The 16,046-nt window shown below is 54.8% G+C and overlaps 7 protein-coding genes across 7 annotated transcripts; 5 read left to right on the top strand and 2 right to left on the bottom strand.

Moving 5' to 3' along the window:
* Nucleotides 1-245: 245 nt before the first annotated feature.
* On the top strand, nt 246-1,382 carry BDP55DRAFT_694624 (PrpF protein; the record flags this gene model as incomplete). The annotated part of the gene is made up of 1 exon (XM_060577377.1): nt 246-1,382. The coding sequence occupies one exon, from the start codon at nt 246-248 to the stop codon at nt 1,380-1,382; it is 1,137 nt and encodes a 378-aa protein (XP_060428553.1).
* A 95-nt stretch (nt 1,383-1,477) lies between these two features.
* On the top strand, nt 1,478-2,076 carry BDP55DRAFT_177947 (uncharacterized protein). Its single transcript, XM_060565798.1, has one exon. The coding sequence runs from the start codon at nt 1,572-1,574 to the stop codon at nt 1,977-1,979; it is 408 nt and encodes a 135-aa protein (XP_060428552.1). The 5' UTR covers nt 1,478-1,571; the 3' UTR covers nt 1,980-2,076.
* A 505-nt stretch (nt 2,077-2,581) lies between these two features.
* BDP55DRAFT_694623 (uncharacterized protein) lies at nt 2,582-4,144 on the bottom strand (the record flags this gene model as incomplete). Its single annotated transcript, XM_060577376.1, has 5 exons — nt 2,582-3,131; nt 3,215-3,591; nt 3,692-3,762; nt 3,818-3,854; nt 3,908-4,144. 5 exons carry the CDS (start codon nt 4,142-4,144, stop codon nt 2,582-2,584), a joined length of 1,272 nt encoding a protein of 423 aa, XP_060428551.1.
* Nucleotides 4,145-5,628: 1,484 nt separating this feature from the next.
* Nucleotides 5,629-7,902, top strand: BDP55DRAFT_584189 (uncharacterized protein). The gene is made up of 3 exons (XM_060570857.1): nt 5,629-5,899; nt 5,969-7,169; nt 7,243-7,902. Exons 2-3 carry the CDS (start codon nt 5,977-5,979, stop codon nt 7,427-7,429), a joined length of 1,380 nt encoding a protein of 459 aa, XP_060428550.1. The 5' UTR covers nt 5,629-5,899; nt 5,969-5,976; the 3' UTR covers nt 7,430-7,902.
* Nucleotides 7,895-8,970, top strand: BDP55DRAFT_177926 (uncharacterized protein). Its single transcript, XM_060565797.1, has one exon. The coding sequence runs from the start codon at nt 8,147-8,149 to the stop codon at nt 8,789-8,791; it is 645 nt and encodes a 214-aa protein (XP_060428549.1). The 5' UTR covers nt 7,895-8,146; the 3' UTR covers nt 8,792-8,970.
* Nucleotides 8,971-9,928: 958 nt separating this feature from the next.
* Nucleotides 9,929-11,382, bottom strand: BDP55DRAFT_554150 (eukaryotic aspartyl protease; the record flags this gene model as incomplete). The annotated part of the gene is made up of 2 exons (XM_060569366.1): nt 9,929-11,140; nt 11,191-11,382. 2 exons carry the CDS (start codon nt 11,380-11,382, stop codon nt 9,929-9,931), a joined length of 1,404 nt encoding a protein of 467 aa, XP_060428548.1.
* Nucleotides 11,383-15,102: 3,720 nt separating this feature from the next.
* On the top strand, nt 15,103-15,918 carry BDP55DRAFT_694620 (V-type ATPase; the record flags this gene model as incomplete). Its single annotated transcript, XM_060577375.1, has 4 exons — nt 15,103-15,137; nt 15,227-15,239; nt 15,322-15,640; nt 15,770-15,918. The coding sequence occupies 4 exons, from the start codon at nt 15,103-15,105 to the stop codon at nt 15,916-15,918; spliced, it is 516 nt and encodes a 171-aa protein (XP_060428547.1).
* Nucleotides 15,919-16,046: the final 128 nt, after the last annotated feature.

Below are 16,046 nucleotides of genomic sequence, written 5' to 3'. Positions count from 1 at the left end.
CGGGCGCCACGCCGCGTGAGCGTGGCTTAAAGTGGCCCACGTACGGACATTTCCCGCGTAGTGGGTAAGAAATCATGCGGAAAGCAACCGCAAAGAACTATCCGTTTCTATAACATCAACAACAACAACAATTGTGTTCATTGTCACAATTATTGGCCAAGATGATTCTACAAGAACTCAATCGCAGTCTCTTGAGAAATACCAAGAGCGCTGCTTCTTCTGCGCTATCTAGACTCTCCTCAAACATGTCATCGACGCGCCCCTATTCATCACGGTCATTTCCCGCACTCTTCGTCCGCGGCGGAACGTCCAACGGTCTCGTCATCCATAGACACAACCTCCCGCCAGAAAACGAATGGCACAAAGTACTACCCGCCGCCATGGGCTCTCCAGACCCTTACGGCCGTCAGCTCAACGGAATGGGCTCAGGCATCTCATCAACCTCCAAAATCGTCGTACTATCTCCGCCCTCGCGGCCCGACGTCGACGTGGATTACACCTTTGTCCAAGTCGGCATCAAGGACGGCAGCCTCGACACGGCAGGTAACTGCGGAAACCTCTCCTCGACAGTCGGCCCCATGAGCCTGGATGAAGGGCTCATCTCAAACCCGCGCCTTGAACAAGGGGCCGACGGCCAGACGTTCGCTACCGTGCGCATCTTCAACACCAACACATCCAAAGTCATCTCATCGCGCTTCAAGGTCGTCGTTGACGGAACCAACTCACCCAAATATGCCCCAGAAGGCGCCTACATCATGGACGGCGTTCCCGGTACAGCCTCCCCCATCACCCTCAGCTTCCTGGACCCGGCCGGCGCAAAGACGGGTAAGGCCCTTCCCACGGGAAACCCCCGCGATTGGCTCCTCCTCCCGGATGCGAGCACCATCCAGGCCTCGCTCGTCGACGTCAGCAACCCGGGCGTCTTTGTCCGAGCCGCCGACCTAGGCATCCCTTCGCCCGAAGACCTCACGCCGCAGGCCGTCGAGGCGGACGCCGTGCTCAAGGCCAAGCTGGACGGGATCCGGCGCGCGGGGGCATCGATGATGGGTCTAAATCCGGACGTGGAGAGCGTGCCCAAGATCGTGCTGCTCTTCTCTGAGACGCACGCGGATGACGTCGATATCCGGTGTCTGGCACTGTCCATGGGACAGGCGCACAAGGCTGTGCCGTTGACGCTTGCGCTGTGTCTCGGGGCTGCTAGTCAGATGCCCGGCACGATCCCCGCGGAGCTCGTGAGTGGTCGCTGTGCGAAGGAGTCTGTCGTCATTGGGCACCCGAGCGGCAAGGTGGATATAGGGGCCACGTTCGACAATGGCAAGATTGTGTCGGCGGATCTTCGCCGCACGGCTCGGGTGCTGATGAAGGGTGAGGTGTTTTACTAGCAATGTGCTAGAAACTTTCAGACTGCTACCTCGAGTCTCCAACGCCAAGACCTAATGCTATCGCATTACCGATCCTACGTATATCCTTCACAGCTAGTGTAGACTCTTGAACCAAGGATGAAGGGTTCCAGAAACGTACCTTGCTCACGAGTAAGGTAGCATCTCAAGTGCTCCACGATAATGTGGTAGATGAAGAGGGGAAACCTCCTACACATAACCAGCGCCATCATCCTATGCTGGTGCGGATGTGCCCTGTCGAATACAATGTTAGCGCACAGCTCCAAGAAGATGAAACTTCATCAATGCTGGGTGGGCCGTCTTATAGCGACCATCATCGGGATGGCATGGCCCCGCGGCACCTGTGAAAAGATCTCGAGCCGGAGAAGGGCAAACCTGCAGATCTCTACGCCCTCTGCAAGCTTCTTGCGCTTCCTTCCAAGTACTCAGAGTATCAAAGCTCGGAGGCCAGCGAAATCTTGTAGGGGAGTATTTGGCGAGGTCTCTGGCACCACCACGATAGTGCTTATGGTCGTGACCACTAGGCGTGGATGTACTCAGTTTGAGGAACTGGGTTCTGAATCGATAGTGCAAAGTTAAGCCCCTGTTCTTGCACATGGTAAAAATCACCTGTCTCCCGTGTGAGGCAGTAGATGTTGGGCGATACGTGCTTGTCATCTCGGCTAGATAGGGAATCTGACAGCCATAGGAACTGGCTGGCCGCTGGACAGAGGGACATGAGGAAGTCACCAGCTGCGCACAAGTGACAGCTCAAAGTTTGGAAGCAAATAGTTTCATGTAATATAATCCCCAACAGGCGGCCCCACGCTCTCCTTGTGATCCGGCAGCTCCCAGTCCGTACGGTAAGCAATTGGTCGTTCAAGCTCTAGCTTTCCACTACTCAATGAATACATCAATCTCTTCTTTTGAAGGTCAAAATGGACGAGGTTTTCGCTTTGAAATATCACCGTCAGAGCTTCGAACGTTTCCATTTAGTCCCCCATGTCCTTCCAAGTGTTTCCGCTGTTACAGTCCCACATCCCATCCTTTATCAAGAAATAGAGAAAGGCCAAAGTTTTCACTGCCTTTTTCTTCCCTTCATGGCTCACGTTTGATAAACACTAGTCTTCCCACTTCATGGTGGTGCGAGATCTCGATTAAGTCTTGATCTAAGCCGAACGTGAGACTAAAACATCATGAGCTTACAACGGTTTCCCCCTGGCCTCGCTCACAACACTCGTCTTGCTCGTCACCAAAATGCCAACCTCGGAGCCCGAAGTATCGTCATCACCTCTTCTCTTGAAGTCCCTCACAACACTATCCTCTGACGGGTTGCCGTTGGCCACCATGACAGCTACGTTATGCTTCTTCTCCCGCAGCCTGTCCAGCTCCAAATCATCGTCGTCGTCGCTGTGTGTCGAGTGCATCTGACTGAATCTGCCTCCCCCGGCTCTAGATAGCTTCGACCCGAGGAGTCCAGATTGGCCAATTGTCTGGAGGGTGGTCGGTTTTCCGGAGGCTGGCCCCGCTCCGCCGCCGCCGCCGGCGGATCTCGTTGTGCCGCCGCGGATGGACCAGAAGCGGCCGACGGTGGCGTCGAATATCGGTTTCAGGAGGGGGCTGCTCGAGACTATGATGGCGACGCCGGGTTCGAGTGTTCCCATCAACACGACGCCGACCTGGGAGTAGGTCACGTCTGTGAAGTCCATTGTCAAGACATTCTTCAATCGTAGGGCAGCGAAGATCATGGTTCTGTAGAAGATGTACGAGCTTTCGTCAGTCATCCATATCACAGCATAAAAATTCGAGGACGAGGAAGCTGGGGGTTCCCTCACAGAGCGCCTGCGCCGAAGATGATATTTAAAGCCACCTTATGCGGCCACCGCAGCTGCAGGTTGTAGACCATGGGTATCGGCAGCACGAGGATAATAAGATCCGTCGCGAGATCAAAGTAGCCTACAGCGGCAAAGGCGGCATTCTGATCGCCGCACTTGCCGCCAGGCGTCGTCGGGTTCCAATTCATGGCCACAGGCTGGCAGATGAAGATGCCTATGAGGATGGTGAAGAGCATCCAGCAGACGCAGAGGCCCGTGGTGATACGAGCCGCGATCTTGAAGCTCCGCACGAAGAAAACACGCTGGAGCATGAGGGTGATGCCGATCTTGATGAAGCCGAGGCAGATGGCGAAGAGGGTTTGAACACCGTATGCGGCCTGTCTTACCCCTCGAGTGGTGTGTTGTTAGTTGGTGCTTCTTTGCGAGAGGACAAAAGGCATGGTCAGGGGTAAATTGTTGACATATTGACGGGCTGACCTTTGACATGCGTTCGACGTGATATGGCTGGAGTGTCAAGTAGTGATGCCCGGTTCCTCCTAGGTAGACCACTAGAACCGCCCTTTAGCATAGGTCAACTCTGTGGAACTTCGCGATTCCACTTACTGACAAAATTGCAGGCTACTAGTCCATAAAATGCAATCTGCTATGTTGTCAGCCACTTTCAAAGTGCCTTGCGACCATGTCGTCTCCTACCAGAGCAACAACAGTCAAGAAATCCTCAATGGTGAACGACTGTCCCTTCTTCCGCCGGCTGTATAATCGCATGCCCGTCCATAGTGTTGTGGCGAAGGTGAGAAGTACGTTGACGACGACAATGGGGACCGCTCGGTTGGAAAGGGGCACGATTTCGGTCTGGATGATATCTTCTGGCCGGACGGTAGCATTCGTCGGTACGGCTAGACGAGCAAAGAGCGCACCGCTTAATCTCATCGTAGAATTTGTGTCGTCTCACACGACGGCGTGTATGGTGGCTGAGATCCAATCCTCAACTACCACAGATAGCCGCACCAGACAAGATGGGGAGTCTGACGGCTTAACAAGTCCGTCAACCTCCTTTCTGCAGCGGCATGGCGGGTGATCCACATTCTTCATGCGGATAAAACATATGCATGATCGAGTCAAGACGTCGAGATGTGGCAGTTCTATCCGTAAGAAGGGGGAAAAAGCAAAGACTTTCCTAGCAGGGGGGGACCAACAGGCCTCATTCCTCTTGGCTACCCGAAACTAACCCGGGTTCTGGTCATGGCTCACCGGCCGATGGGTCTCGGATGATGCGAGAGGCGGACACACTGGGATCCCGCGTGGCAATGATTAGATATCACAATACTCCGTACCGCGAGAGGGATACCATGGAAATGGAGCGCGAGCATTCCCACATGGTGATACGATTGTGCAATACGGATACAAAGAATGAGAGCTCCCTCAGGCTTCCTGTGCTTGCGCTCTGCATGAAGCTGGGATGTTGAAATAGGGCCCGCTCCAAAAGTGCGATGGAGCCACGCTAGTCCGCGTGAAGAAGACGGCATGCCGAGTTATCTCAAACCAACGAGAGTATGTTTTGAAGAAGAATAAGCATAACCAGCGTTAGTTCTGCCTGTCCGCTGAAGATACCATAATATGCTGCGGCAACCATAGAGTTGCAGTAGATCCATTTGATGTAGTGAACTTAGTTACGCCGATCAATAGCCAAGTTCCATCATCACAATAACCCTATTCACGTAGTAGGGAACAGGGGATGACGGACCGCAGAACGAGTGGTCTCTGCTTTCGGTAACCTAGTCCGAACCAACTCCACAACTCCGGATCCTTGAACACCACTCGATCGACTCATGAGCCCACTCAATGCCCTCTGTCAACTAGTCAGATACCCGGTCAAAGCAGACGACAGAGCTTCACCCGGAAAGGTTCCCCGTGGAGGAGGAATATTGGTGGAACCCTTCAATGGGGACAACGGGGAAGAAACCTCTTGATCTGTCGATGTCGCTCACCCGCCGTACCCGAGCCACCTTTTTGGCCCTGGCCTCTTTTGCGATATCGAAATGTCCAAAATTGCGCCGAGTTCCACATGGCAGTAGTCCCACAACGGCCGCAGAACGGAGCCTCGGAGGGGGACGTTGACTGGCGATGTGTGCGTGATATCTCTCGATGCATCTACTCTTAAAAAGAAGCGGCTCCGGCGTCTGTCTGGTTCGTGTGTGAGGTCTTTCCCCTTTTCCCCTACGCCCGATCCTCTCTGCATTGCATTCTGCAGCGGTTCGTCACAATTCTGTCCCAGTCTCCTGGTTCCCGGTCTGCAGCATCAATCACACTTGCGCCAAGTTTTCCCTTTCGAAATCGTTGCGTCAAATATTTGTTTTACGTGCCGCTACCCTGCATATGAACACACACATCCGGTAATCATGCTACCAACTGACGTCTGGGACTACATTGTCGTCGGCGGCGGCCTCGCTGGCTCCGTCGTCTCGAGCCGGCTCTTGGCGCTCAACAACACGGCCAAGATCCTCGTCATTGAAGCTGGCAGTAGCGCTGCTGGGCGGACGGACATTCTCTACGTCAACTCGACCAACCTGATCTCGGGCGACTTTGACTGGAACTACTATTCCACGCCGCAGTCTCAGCTCAACAACCGCGTCATCCAGAGCGCTGCTGGGAAGGGTCTCGGCGGCGGCTCCCTCATCAACACATGTAAGTCGTCACCAAACCAACGTAGTGTACAGTGAAAATACATGTCCAAAATGCTGACTCCCTGTTCAGGTGGATGGATGCGTGGTGCCCGCGTCGACTACGACGAGTGGGCCGACCTTGTCAACGACTCCCGTTGGAGCTACGACAGCCAGCTGCCGTTCTTCAAGCGTTCCGAGGCGTACTGGACCGACGTCAATGCAGACGAGCACGGGTACGACGGACCTCTAAAGGTCGAGGTGCCCTCGGTCACGGGCCGCGTCTACCCCTTGAGAGACGCCGTCTATGCCTCGTACGAGTCCGTCGGCATCAAGGCCCTCCCGGGCCTGGACGCCAACGCCGGCCAGAACCTCGGTTTTGGCGAGATTGCGGAGAACCGCCGCAACGGCGTTCGCCAAATCGCGTCAGAGTACTACCCCCTCGACGGCATCACGGTCATGACAGACACGCTTGTTGAGAAGATCCTCTTCCGCAGCGACAACAGCTCCAACTCCAGCGCCGGCGCCCTCGTCGCAACTGGCGTCCGTCTCGCTAATGGCACGGAGATCCTCGGTAAGGAGATCATCGCCGCCGCTGGCGCCTACCGCACGCCGCAGCTGCTGATGCTCTCCGGCATCGGCCCATCCGACGAGCTGGCCAAGCACGGCATCGATCTTAAGCTCGACGCGCCCGAGGTCGGCAAAAACTTTGCCGACCACGCCTTCTTCACTTACAACTGGCGTCTCTCCCCCCAGTATCGCAACTCGACCGTCGACTCGGGCAACTCCCTCTTCTTCCAACCGCAGTACGGCCTCGGCCAGCCCAACAACTTTGTCGCCTCCTTTGGCGTGGAAGACAAGGAGGGCCTCGTCGCCGCCATAACCAAGGAGGAAGGCAGCGCGCCCGACGCAGCTACGCACCCGCTCCTCAAGAACGAGCGCACACTCATGGAAGGCTTCGTACTCTACGTCAACACGAACCCGGCCCTCCCGTCCAACAGCACCTACCTCACGACCGCCAACGTCGGTCTCCACCCCACAAGCCGCGGCGCCGTGACGCTCAGCTCTGCGGACCCTCGTGAGGCCCCACTCATCGACCCCAACTTCTTCGGGTCCGAGGTCGATCGGTTCGTGTGGCGCGACTCAATCCGCCGGATGACGCGCATGATGATTGGCGGTGAGTCGCCGCTGAGCCAGGGGATCGTCGAGGCTGAGGCGGCGCCGGAGGGTCTGAAGCCGTTTACGCTTGAGTCAACGGACGAGGAGATTGAGGAGCGCATTCGTGCTTCCGTCATGTAAGTGAACTGCCTCCCCCACTTGATGCGCTGTGCTTTCTTTCCCACTTAACTGACGCGTTTGTCTTTCAAGCGGTACGTACCATCCCATGGGCACATGTGCCATGGGCAAGGTTGTCGACAGCGATTTGCGCGTCAAGGGCGTTAGCAATCTTCGTGTTGTGGATGCTTCCGTGTTCCCGACAATCATCACGGCTCACATCCAGGCCGCAGTGTACGCTCTCGCCGAGCAGGCTGCTGAAATCATTGCTTCGTCATAGATCAGGGGATCATAGATTCTGACGTTGACGACATGATGCAAGAAATGAGAGAGAGGGCTATATGAGTGATGTACGGATATATACATACTAGATAATGCTTAATGACGATGTGAGGCACTTGTGCCGCTACCGCCGTGCCGTACCGAATTTCGGCCCCACTTTCGGCCCGTGTTGAACTAATTGGCTCCCCGGACAGAGATGTCTGTCTTAGGTACCTACCGTAGGTAACGATACGCGAGACCGACTTTCGAAATCGCAGAAAGTCTTTGGGGTGAGAGTAAAGGATTGCAGGTTCAGGCAATAGCGACAGGACGAAATTTTGGTAGAATGACGAGACAAGTGCGATGACTTACAGGAGGTAGACAGGTCGATTTCACCAGTGCCCTCTTTCCCCCACACCTGAGACCATCGACCTGTGGCGTGCTAGCTGCCTAATTCTCAGCCATCTCACCATATATTGGGGGGCGCTCATCAACCCCCCCCTCACGCGCAACGTAAAAACATCAACTTCGGCGACCAATTGTCTTTTCAGGTCGGAGAGATGTAGAAGAGAAGTGAAGAGCAACAAATACTCGACAACTTCCGCCAGTGCGCCCTCAACCCCCAAACTCCTTGTCGGAACGACAACCGCTATCCGCACAACCACAACATCTTGGACAATATTTCAACCGCAACCATCACCGTCACCACATCACAGCCAAGTTCACCGACGACAAAATGGCCACAACATCGCCCCCTCGCCTCTACTTCGCCTACGGCTCCAACCTCTCCCCAACCCAAATGTCCCTCCGCTGCCCCGCCTCCACGCCCCTCGGCTTAGCCCACCTCCCAAACCACACCTTCGTCATAAACTCCCGCCGCTACGCCAACGTCGTCCCAAACGGCCCCGTCGACGCCCCGCATCCCCTCTCCGCCGCACCAACCACTGATACGGCCCCGGCTCCGGGCGTCTACGGCATCCTCTACGCCCTCCCACCCCAAGACGAAGCAACCCTCGACAGGTGCGAAGGCGTCCCTCACTCTTACCAAAAGCAAGAGCTCGCCGTCAAAGTGGTGAACTTTACCCCCGCAGGCACTGCCGCCGCCGTCAATCTCACACCAGGAAGCAACGTCACGGCACTAGTCTACGTCGACACCGAGAGGACCGAACCCTCGACGCCGTGGGACGAGTACATTGACCGGATGAACCGCGGCGTCGACGAGGCGACGGAGCGCTTTGGCTTGCCGCGGGGGTATGTTGATGAGGTGATCCGGGCTTACATCCCGGCTGCTGCTACTTCTTTGGATTCGGAAGAAGAAGAAGAGGGCGCCGGTGTTGGAAAGAGCAAGACTATCAAGGACCCTTTTCTGGAAATTTCTTGAGGTTTGCTTGATTCCGTCCCCCGGGTTCGGCGGCCCGCTTCAGCATCCTGCTTCCTTCCCCCCGCCTGAAAAGACTCAACCTGAGCAGAAACGCAAGCTCGCGATCTCAACTTCACCACGTCAACGAAAAAATCCAAACCAATTCGATCCCCTTACACTACACAGATCCCTAACCATCGTGATTTCCAAAACAACATCCAAAAATGAGGCAACCCTTCCCCTTGTTTCCCTCACCCTCTCCTACAACCCCCTCGTCGTACCTCACCAGAAAGGGGGTCAATCTTCAAAGAGAGAAAGAGAGACCGACCGCATCATTCCGTCGCAAAACCCAAGGAAACACTCCAAAACCTCTTGGCATCAGCAAGAAACGTCTTGGCAAGCCAAACGGGAACGGGATCCCTTTTCAAGCTTCTCTGAGAAGCTTGTGTGGCTTGTGAGCATTTTCTTTGTCAGGGGCCAGGCCAGGAGGTGCGTACAGGCAACAGCAGCATCTGGAAACCGGACAGTCGGTTTCCCGTGGTGAAAAGTACTTCTTTTTTTAGAACCCAAACGAGACACACACATAATAGAGAGAGACATCAGATGAAGAGGAGAGTATGGATGGACTTGGTCGCATGGAAATGGAGCACGTGGTTGGTGCACAGTCCAAAGGAACGGGCTTGACTGGTTGGAGCAGCTGAACTGCATCGATACAGATTGGAGTCACGGGCGTGGAAAATGGTTCATTGAATGTGATGAGAGAATCGCGCCTAAATCAGCCAATGCTATCATTGATGAAGTTCTGGCTCTAGGTATCTCTTGTAGTTATCGTTCTACTCAATAGCATTGGGGGAAAAGTCCGCCTGATGCCTCTTTGAATTCTCGACCGTCTCTTTCGTAGCTTACTCCTCGCTCAACCTCCTCCAAAAGGAATGAGTGCTGTCTTGTGAATGCATATCCAAAAAAAACACACAAAAAAAACGCCTTGCTCGATGCAGATACATCAGCCATGGTTGTTAAAAATCTTGAAAAAACAGAAGAAACCCGAAAAACGCCCTCGCAATGCAGTGCTGTGAATAAGTAAAAGAATCGACCGTTTGAAACATTAGGCTCCCCGGAACCCATCCCAGCAGGATGCGGTTTTGTTGTTTTTTCGGTTTAGAAAAGATAGAGCGAGAACCCAGTCGCAAAGGCAACGGATCCCGCAAAGATGGAGGCCGCCAGTGGCGCCAACGACGGCGCCGCATTCTTTCCTCCGCGGACGATACCGTCCGTGGCGGAGACTGCGCTCGCGACGGCAACAGCAGACGGCACGGCGCCGCTACCCTTGCCAATCTCAAGCACGTTCGTGCTCGTGGCGTTAAACTTGGTCTGCGCCAACGAGACCTCGTTGTTGTCGATATCGTAAACCACGTACGCCGAGCGCAGGAACGTGTCACCTAGGACGTTGGTGCCGTCGCCGGCGGGCGCAATGCCAAAGAGGCAGGCTTCGACGCCGTTGGAAAAGGACGTGCGCTTGCCGGTGATGGCGACGAGGTCGAGCACGAGCTCGTCGATGGGTACTGTGATGGGCTGCCCCGAAAAGGTGAAGGTCATGTTGGAGCCCGAGTTGGCCGTGGAGCAGGGGATGAAGGCGACACCCTCTTCTTGCTGGTAGACCGCGCCCACCATGGAGTAGATTGTTGTCGTCATGTCGTCGGGGAGGTACGTGAGACTGGAACCCGAGTCGAGAAGGACAGCGAGGGCCATGTTCTCATCCAACGTCTTTGAGCCGAGTGTCACCTTTGTCAGGGTGATAAGGAACTCGGCGTAGCTGCCAGACTCCTTCTGGATGGGTACGGTCTTGAGCTCGCCCTCGTAGCGCGCCGTGTCGACACCGCCGAAAAGAATATTCCCCTGGCTCGCGTCCAGATCGTTTAACCACAAGCTGAAGGCGCTAGATTGGATGAGGCCCTGAGAGACCATCTTGGCGGGCAGGTTCTCGTAGGAATCTAGACCGGCACGCCCAACCTGCACTTCGTTGACCTTGTATCCGACTCCTAGGATACCCTGTGCCGATGAACTCGTGTAGCCGACACCGAACTGGAAGTCGGTCAGAGTAGATCCGCCGATGGTGAATTTGTCAGTAACGTAGTCGCCGTTCGCTCCCGAGCCGTCCACATAACTAATGTTGAACCAGCTTCCGACGTAATTGTATGTTGACGAATCGTTGGCCGAGTAGGTGCCGGATACGGAGCATGGCGTGCCTTGGCCTTGGCAGAGAGTCGAACTTGCTGTGTTAACCCAGAGATCACTACTTCCGGTGTCGAGGTGGAGTCGCATAGGCTGTGCTGGTGTTCCAAGAGAGCCGTTGACAAAGTACAAAGTTTCCTTACGAAATGTTAGATGCAGTACTTGGAAGTGTTCAGTTGTAGACCTACCAAGTTGTCCAAAGTCGCTTGCACTGAACCTCTCTTCCGCAGCATATCCCTCCTGTTGCGTGTGTATGGTATCGTTGCTCGGTGCAGATCCAACCCAACCACCTTTGGTGCGCTACTCTCGCTCTTCCTGAGCACAAGTCCTTCCGTGGGTAGTAGCGAAGCCGCAAGGGCAATTAATGTTGTTGACCTCATCTTGAGTCTGTGTTTGTGTATGTGTGTATAGCAGATTACACGACTTTGAATTAGAGAACGATATCCGAGCTCGAGTATCGACCGGCCGCCAAGACAAGGGTGACGGGAGGATGTTGATATAAGAGAATGGCGTCGTGCTATGAAGTCATTGATGGCGCAACACGGACGGTAAAGAAGAAGACTAGAAGGATGAGAAAAAAGTCGGTTGCGAAATTCCGGAGTTCGGTGAAGGCGACTCGCGGGTGGGTGGACTCGGTATACGGCACGGTGGGGAGAGGATTCGTCACCCGCGATGGTGGCGGAGCTTGCGTTGCTGATGAAGACGAATTGGGGGCGGCGGTAGTGGTGAGCTGGCACCGGACCACCAAACCAGACTAGAGAGACGGGAAGACGAAAGCAAAGGCCGTCTTCTTGTTTTTCTTTCGGCGCACGCGTAGACGTAGTGAGTGGGAAAATCCGGCGATCCGGAGGATTTAAGAAAATGTAGGTAGACTTGTAGTGCAACTACTAACCCGTGGTAGGTAGTGGCAGCTTGGATGAGTAAGTTGCAGAAAGCACGAGCAGAATAGTCCAATACAATGGAAGCACAGAGGAAGCCAAAAGAGCAGACCAGAGCCAAAATGTGCGCTTGGGTTAGAAAAGCAGGCAAAAAGATGAGATGCAAGTCTTCTTTGTACCAAAAGTCAAAATTCTGGTCCCTCTGTTCTCGGAATAGAAACAGCAACAGCGCGGGCCATGGGCAAGGCGGGAACTGACACTGCCAAGCGCCACAGTCTCGTCCAAAAGGTCTCACCCAGTCGCAGACTTGACCTCGTCGTCATGCTCGGCGGGGCACTGGACGAATTGACGGGGGGGGGGGGGGGGGGGTTGCGGACAGGGTCCGGGGTTGAGCGTGTTTGGACGAGGCCGGGAGTAGCGAGAATGGGTGCAGCTCGCTCTTCACAAGAGAGAGAGAGAGAGACTCGGAGTGACCACTTAGTCACGCTTACAGCGGATGGCTTGGAAGGGAAGAAGGGATATCGACGGACGGAGCAGCGAATTGGTGCAAGATGGTTGGACAACAAAGGGGAAGGCCGAGAGGTCTCCAGACTTCCCAGCCCGGGGCGACCCCGAGTCAAACCTTCTCAATGACAGGGTTGGGGGTCATGGAATCGCAGGTATCACAAGTATCACAGACTCACTCTTACCACTGGTAACGGCCCACGGGAAAGGAAGGGGAAGAGAAAGAGAAAGGAAGCTAGCGAGTGTGAGCCATGTCAGGCGGAGTCGAAAAAGACGCGTGGCCGTACTTGCAACTTGCCCTTCTAAGCATCCCGTCCCCTTTATTTTGCGGTGCTCTGCCCTTTTTTTGCAGTTGCGTGGGCCGGTAGCCGTAGGTCCGTAGGGAAAGACGACCCAGCCCCCCTTGCTCCCACATTCCCTCTCTCCCTCTCACTCTCACTGTCTACGGATACAGAGTCACACTTCCACTCTGAGTACTCCGTGAAGGAAGAGCGCACAACTGTCGTGTCTTCTGCACCGCGGCTGCGCAAAAAGAGGGCGGTGCGGGTGCGGTCACTGCGGTGCGGTGCGGTTGCGTTGCAGCAGCTGGGCAGGGGTAACAATGGCTGCATGTGAAACGCGAGCATCAATGTAACCCCCGACCAACAGCGAACCCTTTTCTGTCTCAGCTAGCGGAATATCAGACACTTTGGAACCAACATCGCTACGCTCCGGTCAGCCACACCAATCTGGGTATCCGTACCTATGAATCCCGACTCGAGGCCAGCCGAGGAGGTGTTCTTCGTCGCGTTCCCAGATAAAATCAGACATCTTTCTCGGTCCGAGCCAGCATGGGGTAAGACGACGAACGCAGCAAAAGACGAAAAAGAACTGTAACCTCTAAAATTGGTGATACTCGATACTCGACACCTCCTTCACACCTTCACCCAGGTCTCACGATCCAGAGAGCCAGCTAGCACCGGCAACACGGTGCCGCCGGAGCCGCATGTCCTCCAAGAAAGACTCCTGCTTGCGTCTCTCGGTGTCGGGGATCGTAGCATCACCAGCACACATTCGCTCATGGATTGCGCAACGCGCAACGCGGTGAGGAATTATCTGCCTCACAAAGCTCACTTTGGTCTGGCCGACAGACCCGACTGCGTTTGATGCATTCATCGCCACTCCGGAAATCCGGAGAGACATCATTGACGGTACCAAGAAAAGACAGGTGGCGGACGGGAAGGAGAGCTAGAAGGAAGTGCCCGTCATCCAACCCACGCGCTTCGCCGCTTCGTCCAAACGCTCCCTCCCTTCCTTTTCCCCCCCACTCCATACCGATGCCGAGATCCGATGGGGCCGGGATGTGGCGCGCAAGCAGCGTCCGGGCCAAGAGCACCCAAGTCCCGGCGCTACTGCAAAAGGTAGGCAAGACTCCCAAGACGTACCAGGAGACGAAAAAATCAGGGATGACGAGGCACCACGGGTCCGTCGGCCTCTCCAATTCGTCGTATTTCTGATGATTTCGTACGATGCTCCGTACGAGAAGTGGATGCGTAAGTACGGAGCAAACAGGTGGGCAATCCCGCTTTTCTTCATCCGCGGGCCGAGAATTGAAGATAATGGTATCCGTAAATAAGGTCGACCGGGACAGGTAAAAGAAAGGTGCTATTAGGTATTAGACTTCGAAAGCGTCACTGTGTCAGGACTCCAAGACCCCCCTGACAGGACCGCCCAAGGTTGCAGATCATGTATGTGTAGGACCCAGATACTACGTAGAGGAACCCGGTGGCCGTCCTTGTTCAAAGTCTCGCCCATCTATCTGGCACACCTGGCGCGTAAAGAACCCCCTGACTCGCCCGCACTTTGTTCGTTTCCTCCCGAACAGGGGTTGCCAGCCAATTCGTCTTGCAAGCGAATCATGAACTAAAGATCTCCCAAAAAGAAGCATCTCTGTGACGGGTGTGTTCCCCTCCCCCTTCCCCTTGGACCGTGCGCGGCATCCTTCGAGATCACATGTTCAATCACGTGTCGCGTCACAAACTCCGGACTTCTCTCTCAATTCTCGGCCGGCTAAGGTGGATCCTATTCTTCCTACGGCGCCGGCCACGTAAACCCACACCGTTCCGGTTTTCCTCATCGCCGTCACGAACCAATCATACGCGCCCGCGGCCACCACCGCAACCTTCCGAGTGAGATTACTTGTCGACAGTACATGGTGACATACTCACTGGAATAGCTGAATGTACCTACCCTACTGAGGTATCCGTAAGGCATGTCAGCACCCGTGCCACGCGCAGGGCTACTTCTTGCCCGACAGCCTCAAGTCATGGAGGGAAGATAAGATCGGACCTTAATCACCCCGTCCGTGACAAGCCACCGCGGGCTGTAAGTGGCCCAACGAATAAAGTCCAAGAAATGAACCGGGAGCAGGTATACATCAAGCCTGATTCTGCATTCTAGGCAACCAAGTCTCTTTTTGAAGCTATGCATGTGGGTGGTATGCAGGAAAATAGTAGGCCTCCTCGATGCTACCAGCGTAGATGATATATATATATAAGCTGTGATGCGTGACCACGCGCCCTCCTAATAAACCACCAGAGATCCAATTACATATACCCCACGCTCCCCGTCACCTTGGCCAAATCTGAAAATATTTGAGAATCAAATAAGCTTAAAATCAGTACGAAAAGTTTGATGCAATCCGTCCTCACATCACCCACCACCACCACCACTACCAAAATGGACGAAATCGTCTTTGCGAATCTGGACCGCTGGTACGTTCAGCCTCGTCTTTCCCAGAGTGACTCCCCCTCAGTTCCGCGATACCTTCCTTCCTCACGGCTAACGTGCCTCATTCTCCTAGTCCAGCATACTCCGTAGGTCACCCCTTCTTCCCCCCTCTCTTCCATCTCTTGTTGAAATCATATTGCTAATCCAAGAAAAAAAACACACCAAAAGTCCTTCTTCGGCGCAATGGGCTGCATAGCCGCCATAATCTTCACAGTCCTTGGCTCCTCCTACGGCACCGCGAAATCCTCCGCGGCCATCTTCGCCGCCGGCGTCCTCCGCCCCGACCGCCTCATGCAAAACACCCTCTGCGCCATCATGGCCCAGATCCTCAGCATCTACGGCCTCGTCGCCGCCGTCATCATCGCCAACCGCCTCGTCGAGAAGCAGGCGCTGCATACCAGCTTCCTCCAGCTCGCGGCGGGGATAAGCGTTGGGTTGTGCGGGCTTGCGGCGGGGTTCGCTATTGGGATTGTGGGTGATGCGGGAGGTGAAACCTTTTTCTCTCTTCCCCCCCCTTTTTCTCGTTCACACTTTGCTGTCGATACCCCCTATAGCCGTTGGTTGGATGACAGAGAAGGCGCGAGAAAGGTTACAGTAGACTGACACACACCCATAGTCAGAGCCACGAACCAACAGCCACGTCTATATACAGGCATGGTCCTAATCCTCATCTTCGCAGAGGTCCTAGGCCTCTACGGCCTCATCGTCTCCATCCTCCTCCTCTCGACTTCGCAAACGCAAGTCACAGACTGCTCAGGCTCTTGAAGCTCTCATATTTCCCCCCTCGCCTCAAATGAATCACTTTTCAGCGCCCCGACACCATAGTCAGACCGCGAGATGCTCGTCACCACATAAATACAGTCAATAGCTGATAAAGCATAAATCTCTGTATA

This window comes from Colletotrichum godetiae (genome assembly GCF_030913485.1).
Source record: "Colletotrichum godetiae strain CBS 193.32 chromosome Unknown BDP55scaffold_25, whole genome shotgun sequence".
NCBI classification, from domain to species: domain Eukaryota; kingdom Fungi; phylum Ascomycota; class Sordariomycetes; order Glomerellales; family Glomerellaceae; genus Colletotrichum; species Colletotrichum godetiae.
Note: the sequence above shows the minus strand (reverse complement) of the source record. Positions and strands in the feature narration are given on the sequence as shown.